Source organism: Salmo salar, chromosome 03 (assembly GCF_965601325.2).
Source record: "Salmo salar chromosome 03, fSalSal1, whole genome shotgun sequence".
Taxonomy (NCBI): domain Eukaryota; kingdom Metazoa; phylum Chordata; class Actinopteri; order Salmoniformes; family Salmonidae; genus Salmo; species Salmo salar.
In genome coordinates this window covers 69833501-69852667 of record NC_138293.1, presented here as the reverse complement: position 1 = coordinate 69852667, position 19167 = coordinate 69833501, and the positions used below count along the sequence as shown (strand labels likewise).

Below are 19167 nucleotides of genomic sequence, written 5' to 3'. Positions count from 1 at the left end.
ATAGTATCTATTAGTGCTTTTCAAGATAACTTTTGAACGTTTTCAACATCACATTTGTTTTTGTTGTGCATAATAAGTTGCGTCATATTGATAATGCTGTACTAGTTTATGTAGCCAAGCACATCTCTGTAGGGGAATTCCTTCCCAGTATAACATGAGGCCATGGAGGAGAGAAGCCCTGTCATGAGGCCCACAATCTCTCCATTGTCCCCCTGCTAAGGGTAACCCAAACAGCAGAGATCACCTGGCTGAGAGGGAGGGTTGTTTGGGTGGGGCACCACCACCTGTTAGGTGACGCATGGCCTCTGAGCTCATGAAGCTCTCCTCTGGTCCAACAGGAAGAAAACTCAGGGGTAAGAAACACAGCCAGCTCTTTGTTATTACTCAGACTTATGCTCTGCTCCATTACTGCCCCTCCTTTCCCCATTGCTCTCTCTCTCTCTCTTTCTCAATTCTTTAAACCATTTCTATCTCTTCTCTCCCTCGCTTATCCCCTGATTCCCCATGTAGGCCTCTCTCTCACCCTCAGTTTCCCACATGTTCCCCTCTCTCTTTTATATATTCTGACCTACTTTCTAATAAGAGCTACATTATATGGTTACATAAGAGCAAGACTGTCTCTGCAGTTGATACACTGATTCAGTCCAGCTCTGCTGTGTTCTGTCTCACAGAGGGGGTGCTGGCACTGGAAGACTCCCAGCACCACAGTGCCTGAGGCTACAGATTTGGGAGCCCGTAGGTCCTTAGTGAGAAATGATAGTCAAGTGTGAGCTCTTATTCCTTTGTCATATCTCTAGCCCTCAACTGCCTACCATTCAATTCCAGGACTCCGGCACTCGACTAAAGTGAAATTAAATAAATGAACACCCCAACATATCATTGAAATACTTTTGCCCTCAGAACAGCCTCAATTTGTGGGGCATGGACTCTACAAGGTGTCGAAAGCGTTCCACAGGGATGCTGGCACATGTTAACACCAATGCTTTAACCTGGATTCACCTGGTCAGCCTACGTCTTGGAAAGAACAGTTCTTAATGCTTTGTATACTCAGTGTATAAACCATATCGTTTATCTTATTTACATTACGACACTCCTCCTTATATCACGTCAATAGACACACCTACGTGAGTGAAGCTTGTGATTGGAGGTTGGGTTGTAACTGGAGAGGAGTGGGTCTGAACGCAGGGAGGGAGGGGTTAGAAGTAGACCTTGAGATGGGCCACTCCCCAGGTCTATTCACTGAGCCGCTCTGGACCAGTTTGAGGGCTGTTATGTTGCGTAACCGTTACGTAACACACAGCCCCTCATTCCCTCTCCCCTGCCTCCCACCTACTCACGTTTTTTGCACAACTAGATGTATGTCTATTGCAAGGAATGTTTTGAATCTTTCCATTCAATTCCAATGCTCTTTTGATTTGATGCCTAGAGGCAAACAATACCAGGATATTAAAGCATGAGCCATGTAACCTTTGAGTACTGTTTCCAAAACAGAGATTTGTATAAGTGCATGTTTATTTGATATTGATGTTTATTCCATCCGTGTATGATAACAGCCATGCTAGAGTTTTTTTTCCAAATAATAAACTGTAAGGATTGCCCCTTTTAGGTCATGCCTTGTGGAAAAATGTGGTCTTGTCAACAGCGGAGAGGCGCGACTATGCATGCCATTTTTTGTACTGTGTGTGTGTGTGTGCATGGTAGGACCTGATGGCAGTGGGTGGTTTTGAATCCGGGTTGTAGTTGTCGCTTACCACAGCTGAGCAGGGGTTAAGTAGTGGTTTGGACTCAAGTTCAATACCTGTATTTTCCTCACATAAAAAAAAACACGAATTAACCATTAAATACATGTCTTTCATCAAACGAGTCGGTCCATATGTCTTTCACAACCGCAGCGTGTGGTTCAGGTGTTGCGTGCTGTAGAAGCTGGGGGAATTCCACTCTATAACATTAATACCTGACTTTGATTTGCCCCTGCTGTGAAACCCAGAGGTGTCTGCAACCTGCCCCAGAAATGTGTGAAAAGGTTGCAGCGTGTCACACTGGACATGAGACAGGGCTGTGTAATCCTGTGGCCCCCTCCCACGCTGGCTGCTCCACTGACCCTCTTCCCCAGGCTGGGAGGGACAGCCAGGTAACTGGAGAGCCTTGTTTGTGCTCTGGTTGCCAGGAGGTCTATTCTGCAGGAATCATTTTGTGACACGCACATCCAGTCCCCTCCAGCCCCCACCTCTCTCTCCTCTCTCCCTCCTTTCCTCATGCCTACCTCCTTCTCTCGTTCCACTCTCTCACATTGACCTACTTTTCTCCTAACCTGTTTATGGAAGCGATCATGTGCGCCAATCAAATCAGGAAAAGGGCTAACACAGCAGAATCCAGTAGACGAGTGCTGCAGTTGTCAGGGAATGTCACCTTGACACTATTGCAGGGTGACATCAGTCGCACCACCCAGACCAAGCATGGGCTGAACGCAAGTCAAAAATATGTTGTGTGCGCGTGCGTTTGTGAAGGGCATTGAGGTGTGTCAGCCCTCAAAGAGCTGCTTTGTTTTCAGGCTTAGTCCAGGTCACTCCCTTCCTTTGTCTTTGTGTTGTTATGAACATAACCTTGTTGTTGTGTGTTTTGGGAGGGCGGCAGAGAAGATGGGATGAGGAAAAGAAGCTGCCCCACTGGGCTCTGCCTTGATTCACAGCCCCATGTATTCTTCTCATTACAGGTCTGCAGTGACACTGAACTTGAGCCTGGAGAGTTGGCAGCAGGGATGAACTATTTCTGCACTTACTTTGTAGGTCAAAGAGCCATGGACATGCCTGCTGAGCGAGAGCCTGAGAATAGGCTGAGAGGTATGTTAGGACTGGGCTTAGAGAAGGAGAGGAAGCTTGTCCAGTTTTCCCTCTGTGTAATGTGGTTTGTGTCAGGTTGAATGAGGACTTTATAAAGTGGACTGGGGCATAAGAGAGGTCCTCCGTTCCGTTGGGGGGTCATAATCTGTAGGTGTATGCGTGTGCGCATACATCTGAGGGCGTTTGTGTGTTTAGTGTGGTCGTACGGGACATCTCTGCCCTGCGTGCGTAGGTCCGCGGGCTTATAGAGAGTTAGCGGCAGGAAGTAGGCCACTGTTACATCAGGGAGGTCGGAAAGGCGGTCTGTCTAGAAAATGTGTGTCAGTGTGTCACTCCAAAGCTCCTCTCATTTCAAATTAATCCTGTGTGTCAGGAAAGTAAGGAGCCCAGGGAGTGACTGTAACCAAGCTATTTGTGAGGACTGGAAACAGGGTGTCCCCACACCTGCAAAAAGAGATGAGGACTCAGAGTCTCTGTTAAACATGCCTGTGGTTACAAACACCTAGTTTAGGCTATCATTTGTGTCTTGCCTTGATTTAGATTGTGTCTGTCTAATCATTGTACCTCGCGGCTCTGCTTTGTGGCTGTGTTCAATTAGTAGGCAGTGATTCAAATGACCATAGAAGAATGTTGGTTGTCAGCAGCTGCTCTGTATAAATTATAGTTTGTTTATTACACTAGCTAGCATATGGTTATTATTATTCTTTGCAGTGTTATAACTAACCTATGAACCAGTTTGTATTCAGTATCAAGTGATAACTACAGGGAGGTTTTGGTCTTTATCTGTCTGGCATATGCACAGCTGCTTTTCAATCAGACCCATCATGAACTGTGTGTATCCCCCATAGACAAGAGTAAAGAAAGGAGAAATCTGACAATATTATTACGATATGTTGAGAAATTCAACATCTTTTTTATTGTTTTCAATCTTGAAATGCATCCATCTTCCATGATGAATATTAGTGTCTGTACATACACAGCCATGTCAAAAAGAAGGGGTGGTGGCGACCTAGACACCACCTACTGCTACACACCACACAAGTCTCGTCTGTATCTTTTTTGTCCTTTTTTAATCGTTTTCATAAAACCATCAGCAAAAACACAAGCATCACTGATTTAAAATACATTGAAAAAAGGGAGGATGGGGGTATGGCGCAAATACATCATCACGGTCAATAGGAGAAAGACACACGAAGATAATAACAGAACAACACTTATCAGAAAATAAAACAATGACATTAACATTACAGTGTTGTCTGAGAGAGGGAAAGCTTTACATTTATACACAAGTGGCAAAAAAGCTAAACATGGTACATATACTTTATAAAACTGGGTGGTACAGTGCAGGCTTCTCACTGTCACCCAATACGAGGAAAATAAAGGCCGGGGGTGGATGCCCCATGTATTACACTACAGAGGCACATTAGAAAAAGGGGAAATCCCTATTTCATTAAAAATGTAGAGCTCGACCTTGGTTTTTACAAAACTTAATTGCAATAGCTCTGATTATTCTAAACCAGGTTTTTCTAATGTCATGGGCTATTTGTGATTAATATAGTAAATTAGCCTCTGTTTCAGAGATCCAATTACCTAGTATCTGGGTTTAACTCCGTGTCTCTAGGGCAGTGGATCGACGTCAGGTCAGAAGCCTGAGGTTCTGAGCTCAGTGCATTGTGTAGTGTGTTGATTTACAGAGGAGACTAGGTCGCCTCACTCAGAGTTAAAATATCATACAGATATCATTTTAACTTGAGCTTTTATACCTTAAAGTTTATACACATTCATATTTTAGTCTATGTTCCTATTGGCTTTTCTGCAGTGGTGGGCATAGGAATAAATACATTGGGCTAAGAGATGTGGAAGTCTAGACTGTTGATGATGTTCAACTTTAGGCCAGCAGCCTAGTTCTGTCTCAGATTGACCTTGATTGAATGCTGTCTAAGATCTTAAAGATCTACTGTAATAACAGGTAAGCTGCATTTCAAAAGCTATGGGCCATGGTTCTGTAAACAGAGATAAAGTGATTAGATTAAAGGCTTTTTAATTTAAATGGAGTTTGCAACAGTAGACACAATGTGACTGTACAGTAATTCTGACAAAAACAGGATGATAACGTCCAAGTCCTTTCTTGCCTCAACAGTTTGTCGCATTGTTGTGACATTTTTTGTTTGTTTTCTTCAAAAATATATATTTATAAATTATTGGTATATTTACAGTAATATACAAACCAAGTGCTTGAAAAAGACAGGTAATGGATGGGCTGTGTGAGATCATGGAGATGGGAAGGGAAATATGGATTGGTAGAGGTAGGGTTAGGGAAGAGGGATGGAACTTCTCATTGTGTTGCATCTTTGGTCAAGGGAATGTTCCCAGAATGTTGCTGCTATGTTTGTCTAACGCCAGATGTGCACCATAGGAGGGGCACTGAAAGCTGACAATATAGTTCCAATAATGGTCAACTTATATTCTCATTTGAAATGACCAACTGTGGTTTGACGAAAAATGATATGAAAGAGTTTCATCCCTCCTCTCATTTATAAACAAAAGTCCTTCTGTAATTATGGAGAAGATGCAGGAACTGAAAAGTGTATATACAATATATACACATAGAATACTGTTCCCCCAGAAGTCCAGCCCTGTTTTGGGCTTCAGTCCAGCATTTTAGTCCCAGGACATGAAGGTGAGGGAGGTGTAGATGAGGTAAAGGGATGATAGTGGATTGAGATTGAGGAGGGGAAAGGGAAAGAGCGTATTTTGATCTAAGGCAGCATCAGAGACACCTCACAATGTAAGGAACCTCAACAAATTTGTGTTGCCCTCAAGTGTTCTATAGGCACTTAGTCTCGTCTGTTGTTACGGCGTCAGCTTGACGACTCCTTTTTCCCACTCTCCTTCCTTGACTCAGCTGAGGACGGCTGCTTATAGAACCCTGTGGGGGGCTGGCTCTCACTCTCCCTCTCTTTGCCGATCTGCTGCTGCGTGAGGGCCAGGTAAGGGTGCTGGGGCAGGGGTAGGATAGAGGAAGGAGGAGGGGTGGTGGGAGAGTCCTGCTGGGAGCTCATGGCTTTGTGTTTGAGACGCAGTTTGTGAGGCAGGGCAGTGCCCTTAACCTCTGCCTGGGTGTCCCCGCTTTGGCATTGGGAGGAGCCCTGCGGGGAGGGCAGAGGGGACCCTGGCTGGTGTGAGACAGACAGGTGCTGGAGGTAACTCCCGGCATCAGAGAAGGAGGAGGATGGGGACTCGTCGTCCGTGGAGGCATCCTTGTCAGAGCTGCGGGGGTCATTGTCACTAGAGGAGGTTTCTTTGCCTGAGGTTGAGTGTTCTTGGTAGTACGCCTCACTCCTGGCCCCGCCCTCATAGGTCAGTATGGGGGGCTCCTCGTCCTGGGCGCTAAGATAGCAGTGACTAGCCTGGTTGTGGTACAGATGGGACGTGACTGCCTCCTGTTTTTGGAGGATGTCTGGAGCGAGGCCCGTCTGGGTCTTTTGCTCCTGTTGCAAAGCTCTGTACACCTGCCTCTCTGCTGCCTCGCTGTGGCAGTCTGAGTAGTGGTACGGAGGGGAGTCTAGTGTCTTCCTCTCCATCTGCTTGGTCACCTCTGCCAGTCTCTCTGAGCTCTCCGTGTGGCTCTCTCGAGCCTGGGCCAGATGACCGGCCTGAGAACTCTGCTGTTGGGCTGTCTGTTGATCTATGTCCTGCTGCCTTTGGCTCTCCCCAGGGTAGGAGGCACTACTGGAGCGGTAGAGGATGACACTCCTCTGTTGGGTGGGTGGAGGGACCTGACTGGTCTGGCTTGTGATGCTCTCCTGGTGGTGGTAGGAGTGGGAGTGGTGCTGTTGGCTGTGGTAGACCGACTCCATCTCCTCCTGGTGATGTGTGGAGGACAGGCTATGGTGGACGTTGAACATGCTGCTTCCAATGTCCATCTCCAGGCTGCTTTCCTCCTGCTTGATCCCGTAGACCGTAGGCTCTGGGCTGTCCCGGGAGGACCCGTCTGACATGTCTGAAAGGGACCCATGGGGGGAGTACGTCACCAGTTGACTATGCCCCCCCCCGCTGCCTGACTGCTCAGTCTCCGAGGAGTCAGAGTTCATCATCACCTGGGAGCTGCTGGAGTAGCCGCTGGAGTAGTAATTGGATGTGGAGGATCTCCCGTTGCCTCCATTGTTACCTCCACTAGTGAGCTGCTGGCTCTTCTCCATGTAGGAGGCAGTGGTGATAAGGCCAAAGCGCAGCTTCAGCTGCAGCAGCTCCGTCTTCAGGCGGCAGTTCTCGTCATTCAGCACCATGACGCGGTTTTCCAACACCATGTCGTTCAGTCGTCGCTTCTCCCTGGAGCGTTTGGCCGCCTCGTTGTTCTTACGGCGCTTCTCCCAGTAGGATGCATCCTTCTTTTCATCAGAGATGAACTCACGCTTGCGTCTGCAACTCATGCTGGGCTTGACGAGACGCCCCTGGCGAGAGGGGGTTCCTTGAGGCGATGGAAGAGACTCTTCGTAGTTAGAGTATGTCTCTAGGCTGTCCGGGTTCTTTTTTGAGCTTGCTGATTGGAGTTGTGAATTCAGGCATTCCATTGTTGCTCGGTGGAGGACAGTTTGGAATATTGCTACAACCACTGGAAAGGAAACTCAAGGAATGGGGTGATAAGAAAGAGTGGGATTCAGCTATTTGTCAGTGAATGAATGAGCTTATAGTTCAAGTGTCTAAACTGGCCAAGAAGATCAAGAAACGGTGGAACTCTGCGTTAATTCCCCTCATTTATCCAGTGTATGTTCAGCCTTTCTCTAGGCAAGTCTCTTCAGCTTTCTCACAGAAAACTGGGTCAAAGCTGCCTTGTAGAGAAAAAAAAAGAGTTCCTGGAGTGGAGAATGTGACAAGCTTCACTGAGCAATTCTCTAACCTTCTTTTCTCTGTTTTGTTTTTCAATATTTTTGCGAGAGCGCTGTGCTGAGCAGACAGAGAAGTGCTCTACTGCTCCAGGCGTGTTGCAGGATGTAGGTCACTCAGTCTATCTCGGCTTGTCAGTCTCTTGGGAGGAGCGCTGCCTCCTCTCTCCTTCTCCAGTAGGTTGCAAGAAGAAAGGCTGAGGAGACAAAGAAAGAAAAGGCAAAACTCTTAATCCTCGTGGACTGCTGTCGACCACTATGCATTCAGATTGAAGGAATAATATCTTCTTTATGTCATTGTTAATGAAGTCCATTTTAGTTTTTGGCATGCCTGGTGATCAAAGAATTTTGAGGAATAATTAATAATACGCTCCTTCTCACATCCTCCTGCTTTCATCTATGTTCTGCATGTCTGGCTTTGACTGAATTGTTACACCTGGCAACCACTAGACCCTAGTAACCACTGTCTGACCTCATGGCCCTTCTATTGAGCTTCTCTGTCGGTGGTCCATGACCCCTGAAGGTGTCAGCATGCTTCAGTTCGGCTGGCGCCTTGCCGAACCGAACGAGTGTGCTTGCATACTCCCTTAAAATACCTTCGCTTGGAAAACTAGAAAAAAAAGCGCCAATAGTACTTTGTCCATTTTTAGACGCCATAGCCAGTATACACTTCCTCAAAATAGTCAGAATGAATCTATGATAAATCAAGAAATCTGTCATTAATTTTGCCGTTTTTGCAGAGGAGATGTTAGTCGCACAATTTTACATATAACTGAGGTGTTTGGTGCAGTATTTCTCAATGAGAAAATGTGCATGAAATGATTCTGTACCCTTACACAATGTATGTACAAACTCTTCCGAACTGTTTTGGCTGGGAAGCATGTGGACGTGTTTAGCCCTGCATGTTGACGTTGACTTGCATGGTGTAATAAACATGAGGCCAATATAGTCGTTTCTGAGTTACTATCTTTTTCTGAGTAAGACATTACACATTTGCTATTTGTGACATTATTCCTCCACCTTTGTAATCATAACTGCGTGTCTGGCAACTAAGTCGAGAGCACATGATTACCATGTAAACTCAGAAACAGTAACACTACCCGAAATTACATCATTCGAACACATGGAATGATTGGAAATTTAATTTGTAAGCTTTAAACAGCCATTTGTGACTTATTTCATGGCTGTTCTAAATAGTCTTTCAGGCAGATTTATTTTAAGAGACAGAACAGTGAATCACCCATGTGCAGTGGGTGCAGGGTTCCCCTCATTCCATTTTAGAATTCTGGGTCAGGAACAAAGATTCCAAAACAACCATATTAAGAAACAGCCCACTTCGTTTACATAGAAATTATCATGAATTGGAGAATTTACTGTAAGTGTAATAACCGTAAAGATTCATATTCTATTTGGACAACCAGTTCCTGGCAGTGAATGAAGACAAAGGTTCCCCGCCAAGGAAAAGAGGTGGAGAGGGCACGGGATTTTAAGGTAAGGGCGGATAAGGATATGGGTGGGTAAATTAATGAATATAGGTCAAGTCTCATGAAGGAGGGGGCTGGAGAATGTGCCAAGCTCTCTTGAATTATGACATCAGGGTGGTCAGCCTTATAACTATGAAGTGTCTGGGAACCTGCTCAACAGGGACTCTCCTGGTAATGAGGTAAACAGAGATAGATGTGTCACTAGCCAAACCTCTTAAGTATGATTTTCATGAATAAGCCAAATGGCTTTTCCAGTGTCTCTTTTCATGTTTCCAATTTGTCTCTGCTGGTTGTGTACCAGTTAGCCTATTTTATCTGTGTTGCTGACTAACTGCTTCAATATAAATGACATTCCATAAAGGTGACTTGAGGCAAGCAAAGGAATTGAACAGGGATCTGAGGATGGATTCTTCCTGGAACATTTCTGAGATAACTCATTCAGACTATGTTCCCTTGTTACATGGTTCCATTAAACTGGTCTTGTATGCTTTAAATCAAATTACTTAAATCAAATTAGTTGCTGGCCAACAGGAGTTGTTTCCTTCCTGCCTCATTTATTCTCATTTTCTTACTGAATAACATGAGTTGAGACACACTGATTCTCTCTGCCTCTGTAATCTCATAATCTGTCTTTTCCATGGGTTATATTCTCCCTGGAGTCTGGGGCAAAATTATGTAACTACCAATTGCTCTACACTTTTCAAATGTGGGTTCAACACCAATTTCTCTTTCCAGGCACAATTCAGCAACAAAACGAGCCAAATCTAGATGGGATATTACACCCCTAGTTTTTTAATTCAAAATGTTTTGCTTCCCACAAAATGATGACAAGCCTTCTAGGTATGGGTCATTTGGGTCCCAGTAGAGACTAAATAGGGATACAGGCTACGATTATGCCTGGAAAAATGGTTGAGACAGGGCCTGATCTTACACTGCTAAATGCAGTACTTTAAGGTCCTCATTCCCACACGCCATTTGTGTGTGGCTCAGGGGCAGGAGGGAAAGAGTGGAAAGACCACAGAAACCAGGGACCACTCAGTAAACCCTGGCTCTGACTAGCTGGAATATAGGTCAGTGGAACCACGGGTGAGGCAGGGAGAGAGAAACAGAGAATTAGAGAGTTCTCTATTTATAGAGGTGAAAGATGCATGGAGAGAGGGACAAAGAGATTGCGAGAAGGTAGACAAAAGAAAGGGGAAAATGAGCTCAGATGATAGCACCTCGCAGGATGTAAACAAACGGGGTACTGTACCAGCGTTAACAACATATCACCCATGGCAACAAAAGTGTTTTATTTTTTATTTAAAAAAAGGGGGAAACTAATCATGTCAACATCAATCCCTCATCGAACAACACACTTACACTGCACAAACAGATTGACTTAAAAAAAAAATAAGCTGCTCATCTCCTCTGCGGGCGGCTGGAATTATCTGGAGACATGAATGGAGCTGGAGTGTTTGCTGATTAATGCATCACAAGCTCTTAGTCTCCCACTACTGCTACAGGAATAGAGCATCATAATAAGTGTGTATCCCACCGAAGCACAGCGTGCCACCCTTACCTGTTAATCAGAACATCTAAGCATCAAACCTATCCACTTCATTTGTGTATCTTATAACTTACCGCAGGGTACTGAGATAGTGATTGCCAATGAAAGGTTCATGCGTTTTTATGACAAATGTAGTGTGACCTGCCAGAACAAATGTCAAATAGTAAGACATTCTACTGCATCCCTTTTGACCCATCTAATATGCTTACGAGGCTCTGTGTTTCAATGGAACACTCCTACGCTTGTGGAAGACCATAATGAATTCTATGTCCAATTTCATGATAAAAGGTGAACAAAAAGCTGCATCTGTTACTGATAGAACTGTTTAAAACACATCCTTGTTATACTTAAGAAATATAAAGTAATTCTACCACAGGAAAGGGCTTGGTTACATTTGTGAAGTGATCAAAGAGAATCTAAATGTATGCCATTTACAATTATTGGGTCCAAACAACCACACAAAGCTATATATGGTGGGGCTTGAGTGCAAAAGCTTGTTTTTGTTGAGCTCTTAAAGTAATGGGAGCAGGTGTAAAATAAGGAGGAGGCCCCCAGACTGGGGTGCCAATTTTCACTGAGACAGGAACTGAGCTGCCCCCACTGGGGAAAAATGGGAAGAATGCAAATAGATGGCTTTTTCCAAAATTCCAAGTAGGGTTGGGCTGATATATGATTAAATAGAATAGTGACATTTGACATTGATGATATATCGTGATGTGCTGTATCAATATGTTGAAAATTAAGTCTAAATTAATTAACTGAGCCTTATTTTTTCCCGTCAACACTAAGATTATTTAATGAGAATGTGACTATACCATTGTAAATAAGTACAAAAATTGCACAGTCTAGAATGATTTAGTCATTAACGGTGCAGAGCGATAATATCGGATATCACGATATTTGGAGTAGCACATCGTAGAAGGGGTCTCCCCAAATATCGGCCATCCCTGATTCCAAGACTGGGTTTATCTTCCCAAGAAAAAGTACAAATTCTTGGACATGCAGGCGAAGTTCCAAGCCAACTCCTTGTTCTATAAACACAGCCATATCAGCCTCTGTTATACAGGGGGAAAAAAAGAGTGACCCAGTGCAGTCCATGTGTTTCCCAGTCACATGTGCTCCCTTGGCCTACTTCTCTGCCTCTCCCTCCCAGCCACAGCAGCTCAATAACAAAGCACCTACTCTATCCTTCATTATCTTTTATTGTGCCAGGAAACCCTGAGAATGTCAGGCGGGTCAGAATAAACCCCACTCCACATTGTTTACCATCAACTACAATAGGAGTGAAACAAGACATTGTGCACGCTGCTCTAGTGAAACAAAGGTAATCTCATCCTCATGATAATTATAGCCATGTTATTACCATGTTTTTAGCAATAGCCTACTAATACAATAAGGAATATACTAGCTGATCATTGCATTGCAATTTATGGAAAGGGGTGTGGTACAGAAAGTTGAGGATTGAAGAAAATGTATAAAGGCTAAATGAATATGTTTCTAATTGTGTATCACTACGATATAAAGGAAACCTGAATGTATAAAGGCTAAATGAATATGTTTCTAATTGTGTATCACTACGATATGAAGGAAACCTGAATGTATAAAGGCTAAATGACTATGTTTCTAATTGTGTATCACTACGATATGAAGGAAACCTGAATGTATAAAGGCTAAATGACTATGTTTCTAATTGTGTATCACTACGATATGAAGGAAACCCAAATGTTTATTAGGTGCGTTTATCTGCTGCCCATCAGTGTTTCTGTTCTGCATGAATTGGTTGGGTGTCTTTGTTAAGTCAGCTAGGATTCATTTTGTTAGGTTTTTATTCTGGTATTATAGGGGGCTCTGCAGCACATCCCCTCCCCGTTATGACTAATGTGACCTACATTTGGAGCTGGCATAGCGGTCCACCTTATGCGCCAACCAATTAACCCTCCTCAGCAAAGCACAATAGAGGCTATGGGTTTCCGCTGATTGCATCATCTCCCCTACCCATATGTTTTATTACTTAAATTATTTATTATGCAACCCGCACCATTACTAGAGCCTTTAGTGCAATGTGTTACAACAATTGAACGCATAACCAAATGCTTTGCGTAATTTCCCATTGTGCATAGCACACCTGTACCATAGCACACCTGTACCATAGGCTATATTCTAAACTATATGGTATTGATAAACTTTTTGTGAGATATAATTTCGGTATGACTTTTCAAGAAAACATGAATAGCCTACACCCTTACCGCAGCACCAAAAGTAGGCAAGACACAAGTGCGCATGCCATCACTAAACAACAAATGCATGAGCTGCGGGCACCGGGCGTGGGCACTCATTCCACAGTCATTCCCACGTGCAGTGTGGGGGTACTTTCAACATACAGACTGAGCAGGATGGTCTTTTATAAGACAAGTTACAACAAGTGTGTGTTCAGTATTAATTCTTATATGCATGTAGCCTAATAACAGCATAGGTTAAACGTTGAGATGGACATGCAGTGCACAACAGTGTTGCTGATACGGAATTGTAAACTATAATGCATGTTACATAGTCGCTGTAGAGCGTTACATTGTCTAAAATTGTTTCCCAATATAACTAATAGCCTACACGGCAGGCACATATCCACATCACATCACATGTTTTTTTAGCCCTCTTCAACATACCACTACTCTTTGTGGTGTATCTGATAAATGTACATTTTGCATATTATAACAGATCCCTGGGGAAGTCATTCAAGGCAAAAGCAAGTTTCTTGCACATAGCTTGTTGCCCTGTTGCATTTGCTACCCATAGGCTAATCCAACAACTTGTCAAAACTTTGAGATAGGCTCACATTTGACCCAGTAGCCTAAATAAGGACAGAAATAAACATGCCCAGTATATCCAGCTCACCTTACAGAAACAGCCAATACTTTAGATTATCATTCATATCCAAAACAATGTTTTCAGATATGTAGGACAGCACAATATTCCAGTAGCCTTTACTCTAGATTCAGTTTGCCCCACTGAGCAGGGGAAGGGTTAACGGGTTGGCTAACCTTTCACAAATAACTACATGTGATGGAGAGAAGTGTGACCTCAGACTAGACTGGTCTGATACACTAGACGTAACATAGTAAATTTAAATCCGGGACACTAAAATAAGTACATGTTACGCTTGGTATGGTTACAAACACAGATGGTTACTTAAGGCAAAAACAAAAGTAGTGTGGATGGGTGGGCGTATAAAGCGAACGTCTAGCAACCCAAAGGTTGCGTGTTTGAATCTCATAATGGGCAACTTTAGCAACTACTTTCAATACTTGTCAACTACTTAGCATATTTGCTAACCCTTCCCCTAACCTTTAACCTAAAGTTAACCTTAGCCATAACCCCTAGCTAGCTAATGTTCGCCACTTAGCTAATGTTAACATTAGCCACCTAGCTAACAGCCACAACTAACTGTAATTCGTAACATATCATACGAATTGGAATCGGAATTTATCATACGAAATGGATGATTCACATCCACAAATGAATACATACCATACGAAACACAACATACTAATTGAAGTGTCCTGAATTTAGATTTACTATGTTTACGTCTAACCCTGAGTCCAGGTGTAGACCGACAGGGAATTTTTTCCAGTTGTCTCCCATGGACTCATAGCCTTACCCAAAAAGACACGTTTCGTGCCATAATGGTGCCGTTCCAAGTCTTAACAGTGTCCTTTTAACTCACAAGCGTTTCAATTACAATGGTAATATTATATATATACAATTGTCTTTATATAATTTACAATTGGTAAATTAATTTATGTTGCTGAAATAAATGTCCATAATTTTTTTACTAAAGAATAGAGGAATTAATCTAAAGATCAATAATTTTAACGTATTTTAAGTTATTGTATCTTTCAATATTTTCAAAACTCTACTATGATGGGGGAAAACGAAGCTACTCCAAATAAGTGTGTTTTCTGTGGCCCCTGCCACCCAGCGTTCCTTGTTCTGAAGGAATTCCATGCTCCCCCTTATCATGCCCTATACATTCTGCCACTAAAACGCCTCGCATTGACAGAACCTACATATGGTTCAACGTCCGTCACCAACATTATAAACACTTCCCGTTGTGCCAAAATGTTTGCAACAATGTATCAGTGATGATCAGTGACTTCGATTAGATGAAAAGTCTAATCGAAGTGCCACTAAGTAACACAGAAATTGGTATTATTAAACAATTGGATTGAATTGTTTTCGATAATAATAAGTCACATTATACACATGAATCGACGGGACATTTATAGGCAATCCATATAAAATAAATGCTTACCTTGTATGTGTAAATAAAAGACCACAGTGCGAAGTCTAATATAACAGCCACGCTTCTGTTCAACAATTCCTATTTCCGACTACTATCGAATTCAAATGTGCGATCGTCCTTCAAGTACAGTGCGAGCTCTGTGATTAGTGCCTGTATGTGAGCATGAATTCTGTGTCGCTTATTTTGAATCTGTTATCTTATTACGTTAGGGACTTGCTACAATTTCCTCCTCGCTCTCTAAATGTCTCCAATTGTATGTTAGTAGGTCAGTAGTTGCATAACAGAAGTCTTTGGGTGCCTAGTCACGTTTTGTTTCTCGCTCGCGCTGTATGTGCCCCCTCCCCTTTCTTCTCCTTCGAATTCTGTTGCAGAGAGATGGGGAAGAGGAGAGAGGGGAGGGACTTGCTGAGATGTAGGGTGAGATACCCCTAATTAGGTTAATAGTGAGAGAGAGACTTGGAAAAATGGAACGGTGGGGAGACATTTTTAGAAACAAGGCTTCAGCAGAAGATATATAAAGAAACAATTGTATCCAACAGCTGTTGTTTGGGGGAGAAATGTGTGCCCCTTTATTGAATGGATAGGCCTAATTACTCCAGACGGCTCAGTTTCGCCCTTTTAAATATAGCTTTATTTTTTCAGCTTTATTCTAATGAGCAAACCAAAATCTATTCACTTTGTCCCTCATTAGCACATGAGTAGTTCTTTCTTCATATTCAGAAGATTGAATGCATGGGCTTTAGCTTAACGTGGAGCAGGTGACATGGGTTTGAATCCAGTCAGAGACATTTATCAGGAGCTACAATGGTCAGTTACAATTGTGACATATCCACATACAATTGTGACATGCACATCGCTGCAACCTGGATTCAGGGGTAGACATAATATAGTAAACGAAAATCCAGGACACTCAAATTAGCGATGTTATGTTTGATATGGTATGTATTCATTTGTGGATTTCAATCATCCATTTCGTATGATGTGTTCCGAATTACATTTCGTATGATATGTTACCAATTGCAATTCATATGATATGTTACGAATTGCAATTCGTACAATATGTTACAAATTTGCAATTCATTTGATATGTTACGAATTCCAATTTGTTGTGGATAACATTAGCTAGGTGGCTAACGCTAATGTTAGCTAGGTGGCTAATGTGAGCTAGGCTAGGGGTTAGAGTTAGGGGTTAAGGTTAGGGTTAAGCACAGGAGGTTGGTGGCACCTTAATTGGGGAGAACGGGCTGATAGTAATATCTGGAACGGAATTAATTGAATGGTATTGAACTCATCAAACACATGGTTTCCATGTGTTTGATACCATTCCATTAACTCCTTTCCAGACATTATTATGAGTTGTTCTCCCCTCAGCAGCCTTCTTTCTGTGAGGTGAAGGTTAGGAGTTAGGTTAAAGGGTTAAAGTTAGGGTTTGGGGAAGGATGTAGCTAAAAAGTAATAAATAGTTGCTAATTAGCTCAAATGTTCAAGTTGTTTGTGATGAGATTCGAACACGCGTTACATGCCCACCGATCCACCCTACAAAAAAAAAAAAAAATGTATGCACTCACTACTGTAAGTCGCTCTGGATAAGAGCATCAGCTAAGTGACTAAAATGTAAAAAATAAATAAAATGCAACCATACCAAACGTAACATGTCATGCTAATTTGAGTCTTTAAGTTATCTGATTTTGTTGTGACATTGGCTCTCATTTCCAGCAGCTGTGGCCTTGTGGTTCGATGCATCTGGTTACAGTTTTTGCATAACCGCTTGAATCTCAAGAGCTCAGTACCTCATTCTCATCTGATAAAGACATTGAAAGCTCTTTATACTGTAGGCTACTTTATTAGCATCCTCCCTCTTATGACACACGATTTGTCATGTTTTGCATGAAATGTACAATGCACACCATTCAGTAAAGAAAGTCTTAGTTGATCATTAAAGCCCCCTGTCATCTTACACCATATAGAAGGTAGCACTTTACATAGTTTTAAATACACAATTGTAACACATTGGTTGAATTTGTGTGTTTTTGGTACTTCCCAAATAGTGAACTAAAATATGACTGCAATTTTATTTATTGCTGTTATTGCCAGTTAAGAAATGTGTTATCCAATACAGTAATGACAGGGTGAAATGATTGAAATGGAGTTTAGACTTTTGGAATGTAATCTGTGACCCTTGACAAAAATGATTTGTCTGAAATATCCATATCCTTTTGCTCATTTAATGCATATCTTCACTTGGAATGAGCAATATATGTTAGGCCTAGGCCTATGTCCTAGCTGGATATGAAGATGCCATGTAGTTACAGCAAGGGGAATATTGACTGCTCATTTTCACTCTCATTCTTCTTTTTTTCTGGTAAATGAATTCCTGGTGGGACAGGCTCATGGTTAGGAGGTAGTCTGTGACCTCCTGTGCTTTTGTGATGATTACATCCTCTTCCTCTCTCCAGTCCATCTGCCCTCCACTATCTGACCTTACAACCTGTGCCTGTTCTGTCTTGCATCACAGAGAGCCATGGAAACAACTGGAGCAATAACGGTATTATTTAATGCATTTTGTTGTGTCCACGGCAGTTTTGATTGGAACAAAAGGACTGGCTGGATGCCTAGAGGGCTGTTTCCAATTGCAGATGCTTTTATTTGATCTCTCTCATTATCTTCAAGGCCCTGGTTCCTTCTCATGTGGCCGGAGAGAGCAGCAGGACATGGAGCGTTGAAGTCTGACTTAAGGCTCAGTGTTTGTTCAGCATATGCTCTCTGTCTCTGTCTTACTCTCTCTCTTTCTCTCTTTTTTCAACCAACCCACTTGAGCTTTCAAATGCACTTTGTGGATCTACCTGCAATGCCATGCATTTTATTGTGTATCATTGTGCTATTGACCACAGAGTCACAGACATACAGTGAGGGAAAAAAGTATTTGATCCCCTGCTGATTTTGTACATTTGCCCACTGACAAAGAAATGATCAGTCTATAATTTTAAAGGTAGGTTTATTTGAACAATGAGAGACAGAATAACAACAACAAAATCCAGAAAAACGCATGTCAAAAATGTTATAAATTGATTTGCATTTTAATGAGGGAAATAAGTATTTGACCCCCTCTCAATCAGAAAGATTTCTGGCTCCCAGGTGTCTTTACTCTCCACCATGGCCAAGACCAAAGAGCTCTCCAAGGATGTCAGGGACAAGATTGTAGACCTACACAAGGCTGGAATGGGCTACAAGACCATCGCCAAGCAGCTTGGTGAGAAGGTGACAACAATTGGTGCGATTATTCGCAAATGGAAGAAACACAAAAGAACTGTCAATATCCCTCGGCCTGGGGCTCCATGCAAGATCTCACCTCGTGGAGTTGCAATGATCATGAGAACGGTGAGGAATCAGCACAGAACTACACGGGAGGATCTTGTCAATGATCTCAAGGCAGCTGGGACCATAGTCACCAAGAAAACAATTGGTAACACACTACGCCATGAAGAACTGAAATCCTGCAGCGCCCGCAAGGTCCCCCTGCTTAAGAAAGCACATATACATGCCCGTCTGAAGTTTGCCAATGAACATCTGAATGATTCAGAGGACAACTGGGTGAAAGTGTTGTGGTCAGATGAGACCAAAATGGAGCTCTTTGGCATCAACTCAACTCGCCGTGTTTGGAGGAGGAGGAATGCTGCCTATGACCCCAAGAACACCCTCCCCACCATCAAACATGGAGGTGGAAACATTATGGTTTGGGGGTGTTTTTCTGCTAAGGGGACAGGACAACTTCACCGCATCAAAGGGACGATGGACGGGGCCATGTACCGTCAAATCTTGGGTGAGAACCTCCTTCCCTCAGCCAGGGCATTGAAAATGGGTCGAGGATGGGTATTCCAGCATGACAATGACCCAAAACACATGGCCAAGGCAACAAAGGAGTGGCTCAAGAAGAAGCACATTAAGGTCCTGGAGTGGCCTAGCCAGTCTCCAGACCTTAATCCCATAGAAAATCTGTGGAGGGAGCTGAATGTTCGAGTTGCCAAACGTCAGCCTCGAAACCTAAATGACTTGGAGAAGATCTGCAAAGAGGAGTGGGACGAAATCCCTCCTGAGATGTGTGCAAACC

The 19167-nt window shown here is 43.0% G+C and overlaps 1 protein-coding gene across 1 annotated transcript; it reads right to left on the bottom strand.

Moving 5' to 3' along the window:
- Nucleotides 1–3891: 3891 nt before the first annotated feature.
- Nucleotides 3892–15403, bottom strand: LOC106601355 (uncharacterized). The gene is made up of 2 exons (XM_014193513.3): nucleotides 15069–15403; nucleotides 3892–7923 (listed from the first exon to the last, which is right to left on the bottom strand). The coding sequence occupies exon 2, from the start codon at nucleotides 7412–7414 to the stop codon at nucleotides 5702–5704; it is 1713 nt and encodes a 570-aa protein (XP_014048988.2). The 5' UTR covers nucleotides 7415–7923; nucleotides 15069–15403; the 3' UTR covers nucleotides 3892–5701.
- Between the last annotated feature and the right edge of the window lie 3764 nt (nucleotides 15404–19167).

Bases quoted from the DNA above. Each gene is read 5' to 3' on its own strand.
- LOC106601355 (XM_014193513.3), bottom strand. From the start codon at position 7,414: ATGGAATGCCTGAATTCACAACTCCAATCAGCAAGCTCAAAAAAGAAC.